The sequence below is a fragment of the Antennarius striatus genome, chromosome 13 (genome assembly GCF_040054535.1).
Source record: "Antennarius striatus isolate MH-2024 chromosome 13, ASM4005453v1, whole genome shotgun sequence".
NCBI classification, from domain to species: domain Eukaryota; kingdom Metazoa; phylum Chordata; class Actinopteri; order Lophiiformes; family Antennariidae; genus Antennarius; species Antennarius striatus.
In genome coordinates this window covers 7,515,001-7,521,086 of record NC_090788.1, presented here as the reverse complement: position 1 = coordinate 7,521,086, position 6,086 = coordinate 7,515,001, and the positions used below count along the sequence as shown (strand labels likewise).

At 38.3% G+C, this 6,086-nt stretch overlaps 1 protein-coding gene across 1 annotated transcript in view; it reads right to left on the bottom strand.

Moving 5' to 3' along the window:
• Nucleotides 1-3,154: 3,154 nt before the first annotated feature.
• Nucleotides 3,155-6,086, bottom strand: part of LOC137606134 (T-box transcription factor TBX3-like) — a 6,772-nt gene continuing 3,840 nt past the window's right edge. The window contains exon 7 of the mRNA XM_068331232.1: nucleotides 3,155-5,408. Coding sequence (XP_068187333.1) covers nucleotides 5,004-5,408 — 405 coding nt within the window. The 3' untranslated portion in view covers nucleotides 3,155-5,003. The remainder of the gene's footprint in view (nucleotides 5,409-6,086) is intronic.

The window sequence follows — 6,086 nt, the reverse complement described above, 5'->3', positions numbered from 1 at the left end:
TCTCAGGCAAGGACGACTCCGTACACAAATAATTAGATTATTAGGTCTGCTGCCATTCTCAACAATTAACTATTTACATTAACAGGTCAAATAGAAAGTGTAATTTATTTAACAATGAACATTATCTTGCACATCAAAGCATAGTTATCAGTGAAACCGGAACACATTAGTAATGTAATATCTACTTCACATAGATCTAGGCAGACTTCGTTCGAAGGGAACCAATCATAAACCAGCGCGATTTTTGTGGGCGGATTTCGTAGACGTACCGAAGGAGGGGCGAGTCTTGGAGGAGAAGATTATAAATAAGAGAAACACGTCCGGCGCACCATGTCAGTGCGAGTGTAGTTCTAGGAATATAGTAACGTTTAAGTTCAGAATCTCACAATTGATAAATGGAAAAAAAAATCCGCATCTGCACAGGTTGAAGTTCCAAAACTGTAAGGAGCTGCCAAGAATTATTTGTCCAATAACATAAGTCACTAAAGTAAAACAAAAGACGTCTAAATATGTTCAAATCCAAGAGGGGAAAAAGGAGACTTGTTTTATTGTTGGCTGATTTTCAGTAAACTAAATTCTATGGACTTTTTGACATTTAAGGTTGTTCATCTTTGCTGAAAAAATTGATTGCCAAAGTTGATCTCATCTAGACCCATAATCCATAGGTGCTTTTTGATCGTTTTGGGGGGCACACGCCACCCCACCCTAAATGAAAGAAGAAATTTTTGCCTAATTATAAGTTTGTTTGAAACTCTAAAGTGCAAGACACTAAAAGAGAAAAGAACACCTTCTAACAGGGTCAGTCAGTAAGTCATCTTCAGATTACCACCGCTATATACGCCGCAGCGGGTCACGGGGAGCCGGAGCCTATCTCGGCGGTATAGGGCGTGAGGCGGGGGACACTCCGGGCACGACGCCAGTGCACTGCAGTACTAACAGAGCAATTTGTTTTAAAAAAATTTAAAAATCTGAAATACTGCTTCCAAGATGCAGTCCAAGCATGTGGGTGATACCAAAGCAAAAACAACCAAAAAATATACCCAAAAACTAATACGTGTAAGTAAATTTAGTGGGGTACTTTTGTAAAATTAAGTATAACAATAACATTTGCTCCGTGGTGCACTGGCGTCGAGCCCAGAGTTTCCCCCGCCTCACGCTCTCAGCTGGGATAGGGTCCAGCTCCCACCACAGCAAATGAAGCGGTAATTTTTTAATTTAATTTAATTTAATTTAATTTAATTTAATTTAATTTAATTTAATTTAATTTAATTTTAATTTAATTTTTTAATTTTAATTTTATATACTGGTTTGATCCCCGAAGGGAAATTAAGAAGCACACTCTAGCTACTGATTACAAACGCATGCATACATATATGTGAGTACAGGCCCCTGTATCACACACACACACAAAGGGGCCTGTAGGCATGCAGGGGAGGTAGAGTGGCAGGCAGCTCCTTCTTGGTGCGCCTCAAATGAGCAATTTGTAAAGGGGACGGCACCTTGCTCAAGGGTGCCTCGGCAGTGCTCCAGAGATGAGCTGACACCTCCCACTGTTAGCTCACCTCCGGGTATTTTTGGGGGGCGGGAGCGGGAATCGAACCGCCGATCTTAAATCATAGGACGACCCGCTCTACCGCCCGCTTTACCACTGAGCCACTGCCGCCCGGTAGACAATGAATGAATGTATAACATTTGCAATATAGTCATTATATTCAGATCAAGACATTTTGTAAAAGTATCAATCTAGGTTGTTAATATCTATAGGAGTATATCATATCATAATATGCCCATGAGTTAATCGTGGGATCCATAAATACAAGATGCATAATGCCTGCTTGAGAGAGGCCTGGAGAGAAAAGTTTGAGGTGTTGCTGCTGGATCATTTTTCCTTAGATCCTTGAAGCTCTGAATCTTAAAAGAGAATGATGCACTCAAAATGTTGCAGAGTAGACATGCTATGCTGCATGACCTGTGAAATGAAACATTTAGTTCTGCATGTTATTCAATGCTAAACTGAATTGAAGTCTCAATGGCATAATGCATAATTTAACAACTCGAGTACTTATTCAAGTACTGTTTTTCATGATCATTTTTTTCTGCATAATTGATTTTGATAAAAGCCTGTATTAAATAAATACATTCCAAGTCAAGTTAATGTTATTTACCTCCAACAAAACAAAGCAAGATATATCTAAAAGCACTTTCTAAAAGGAGCAGGTCAAAACTGGACACTTTATTCTACAGAAACGCAACATCATATAATAAACATTGGATACCAATGATGTGGGAACAATAACCTCTGGGGAAAAGAGGAAGAGTTGAAAGACAGAAAGAGCCATTGCAGATGAAAAAGAGAGAGACAGTGAGAAAGCTACAGTATCATTAGGAAAGGAAAGCAATAAAGATAATTAATGCCATAACTGTCAACATTTCGTCTTAGTGAAATAATTCTCAGTGCTAATATAATCGGTCAAAATATTACTTCCTGGAACTGTACTGAACATGCACCTGTAGTTTAAAAGGGGAAAAATGCTTCACCACTGCCATTGTGATCCACAAGATGGCTTCAGAGACCAGTGGTTTGCAATCTGTAAGGTTTGGACAATGGCAAAGATCACTAGACAACAAGTGAAACTGACAGACAGGTAGATGATGGCCTGTCTCTCTTCAGCTCCCTAGGTACAATTTGGCAAAACTTAGCAGTTGACTTTGACATATATTTTTGAGCCAGGGGTGATGTCAGTGAATATTTTGCTCAGTCAAGGTGAAAATGGACATGATAGAGGTCTGAGAGGATCTTCAAAATCAAATATACTCCTTGGAAAAAAATACCTGATGTATTTATTACTTTTTTTTGCACAAATAACTATGAAAAAGGAACATTTTTGGACTACACTTAAAAGTGTCAATTCATAATTTAACCCTTGTGTTGCACTAAAAAAGTACCCACCAGGGATTTTGAACAGCAGAGAAATCTTAAATATTTTTTTAAAATTAACTTTGGATTGACATATATGTAATGTAATTGACATTATGTGTGCTGTCTGCAGCTTTGCCCATCACAATCCCAAACACAATAAATATAATAAACATTTCATCAAAGCATTGTTCAACATTCATTTTACACGTAGAGGAATTTATCAAGACAACCACAGGACCCACAGGTAATCCAGTTTCCCACAATCAGGACATGAAAACATTCACTCATTCTTTCATTCGCTCATTCTTTCATGTATTTATTCATTCATTCATTCATTTATCTTCTAAACACATTTCCTCAGCTATGAAGGGTTGCGGGACATGAAAACATCAAAATCATAGGGACATTGCTTTCTAGATGATATTTGTGTATGGGCAGACACATTGCAGATGACGTCTTGGTGTGCAGCAGCCTGAAGTACAACCACATAGAAATTTTTTCCACAGCATCTATTGTGATAATGTTGAAGGATCAACTATGTCAGTTATTAAATTGATGTGAACATCTTTTCATTGGTTTTGTTGTGAAACACTTGGGAAGTAATTTCCCTCTTTTGTTTTCTTGTCAGCTGTCATATATATATGATCCAGTCTTAGTTTGCTTGGAGTGAATCTTGTATGATTGTTTGTGTCTGGACCAGAAGGAGCAGATACTGACTCAAAAGAAAAAATTAACAGTTTTATTGCTCAGGCTGCTAAGAGCCAGCCACACCCTCTGCCACAGCTTGACCTGCCAGAAGAAAATGAGCTTAAACACAAAAACAGACCTGTCGAGTATACAAAAGGAACAGAACCATGACAGAATCAAAACTAAAAAACCAACAAAATGCAGCTGAGATAACAGTATTTCCTTGTGTTTTCAGCATGACAGATCTGCTGGAACTGCTTTGTATTTCATTAACTCATTCATTCATTTCATTATTTTTATTAGTATTTTCGTAAAAAATACACAAAGCATTGTCATAAATATTCATAAAAACTGAAAAGTAAAACTATGAATTGTTAGGTAGCAAACACTTTTCACAGATCTCATTGGCAGTTTCTTCAGAAATTATTTAAAGCATTAAGTCTTAAAAGGCTTTGATTAGTGATGTTTCATAGTTGAATATAAAAGCTAAAATAGCTGTGTAACATAATTATATGGAATGAAGTGATAATTATCCTTTCTATTTAGAAAAATTATATTTAAATAGCGGACGGCACGGTGGCACAGTGGGTAGCGCTGTCACCTCACAACATGGCAGTTTCGGGTTCGAGTCCCGCTCTGTGAGGAGTTTGCATGCTCTCCCCGTCTCTATGTGAGTTCTCTGCGGGTTCTCCGGCTTCCTCCCACCTCCAAAAGCATGCGCTTCAGGTGGCCGGTCCCAAATTGCCCGTAGGAGTGAGTGTGTGTGTGCATGGTTGTCTGTCTTTGTGTGTGTCTCCGCGGTGCACCGGCATCGTGCCCGGAGTGTCCCCCGCCTCACGCCCCATGCCAGCTGAGATAGGCTCCAGCTCCCCAGAAAATGAAATGAAAAAAATGAAATATTTAAATAGTATTATTGTCCTTCTATAAAAGATTTTAGCAGCTTAATTTCCCCAATTGTTATTATTGTTATATTTATTATTATCACATTATCATTACCATAAATTATTATTGTATAATAGTTTATAATAAACAGTAATAACATAGTGACAAAACAAATAGTATTGCTATTATTATTTGAATATTGCTCTCATTGTTTTTGTAAATTAGTAAACACTGGTTTATCTGCTTTATTTACATGATACATACAGTATATGTATGTGTGTGTGTGTGTGTGTGTGTGTGTGTGTGTGTGTGTGTGCGTGTGAGTGATTGCTAAAATATTACAAAGAATCATATCACAAAATCATTGCATATTTAGCGGTGAGATAACTACATAAGTAGCAGCAACACATGCAGTTTTAAATCTAAATTTTTACGTGGTTATTAAGTGAAGCTTCATGAACTTGTCTGTTCGTCCACCAGTCAGTCAATGCTCCTCATCTGTGGGAGTGATGTTCTATTGTGGTGGAAGTGGTTTGCCAAGTCCTCTCACCAGACCATGTATTTTATGCAGCTCATTCAAAGAATCCTGGAGGTATTTCATTGAAGCAGACTGTTTGGTCTTGGTTTTATTGTTCTGATTGTCAGATATAGGACTCGACTCTCTGCTCCTTGACTTAGCCGGCTCAGAGTGAGGTTGAACTGTCAGCCAATCTGTGGGCAGGCTTTGTCTCGAGATGACAGAGCTGGGGATCACATAGGGGTTGAATCGTAACCAAGGCTGAGGGTTGTGGTAAGAGGGGGTCCTGGACATCGTGGAGGCTGAGGTACAGGTGAGGAGAGCTGGAGGAACTGGTCCTGCTGCTCCCATGTAGCGGTTCGGATAGGTAAACAGTCCTCTGAGAGGTGACAGTGACATTCCCTGTCCAAAAAATAAAATGTATTATTGAATGTATTATGAAATTACTAAATTCTATGTTTTGTTAATTGAAGACACAACTTCTCCATCTAGACATAACTGCATTTAAAGGATTATTCTGAGGATGTGTTATCTATGTCTAAATTTTGTTTGTTTTTTTAACAAGAGAGTGGGTGTTCGAGATGATAATTTTCAGAAAAAGGGAAATTTCAGGGAAAAGTTTGAAAGGTGTGCCGCAGAGACGCCATATTCTATAGACTTTATTTTATTTAACAATCATCTTTTTATGCCTGCAAGTTGTGTTTTGGCATGTATTATGATTAAGAGGACTGAATTAGAACATTGATGAAAATACAAAAAAGAAAAAAAGACAGAAAAAGTAAAACAGTTCACCCTCACACATCAATGCCCGCAACTTCACCTCATCACGGATTTTTGGTAGGCAATCACGTGATACTGTACGCGCATTCTATTGGCTGACAGCATCCAGAAAAGCACTCCGTTCCGTGAGTCTCGGACTTAGGTAATACAGAGGTGATACAGATAGAAGGTGGTTTAATATCAGTATGGGGAGGGTTCATAAACGTTTAAATTACCATAAATAATAGGATGAATAGTTTGTCTCTCTATCGCGGAATTCGTTAATCGCGTGTGGTTCCTGGAACCCATTAACCGTGAGGA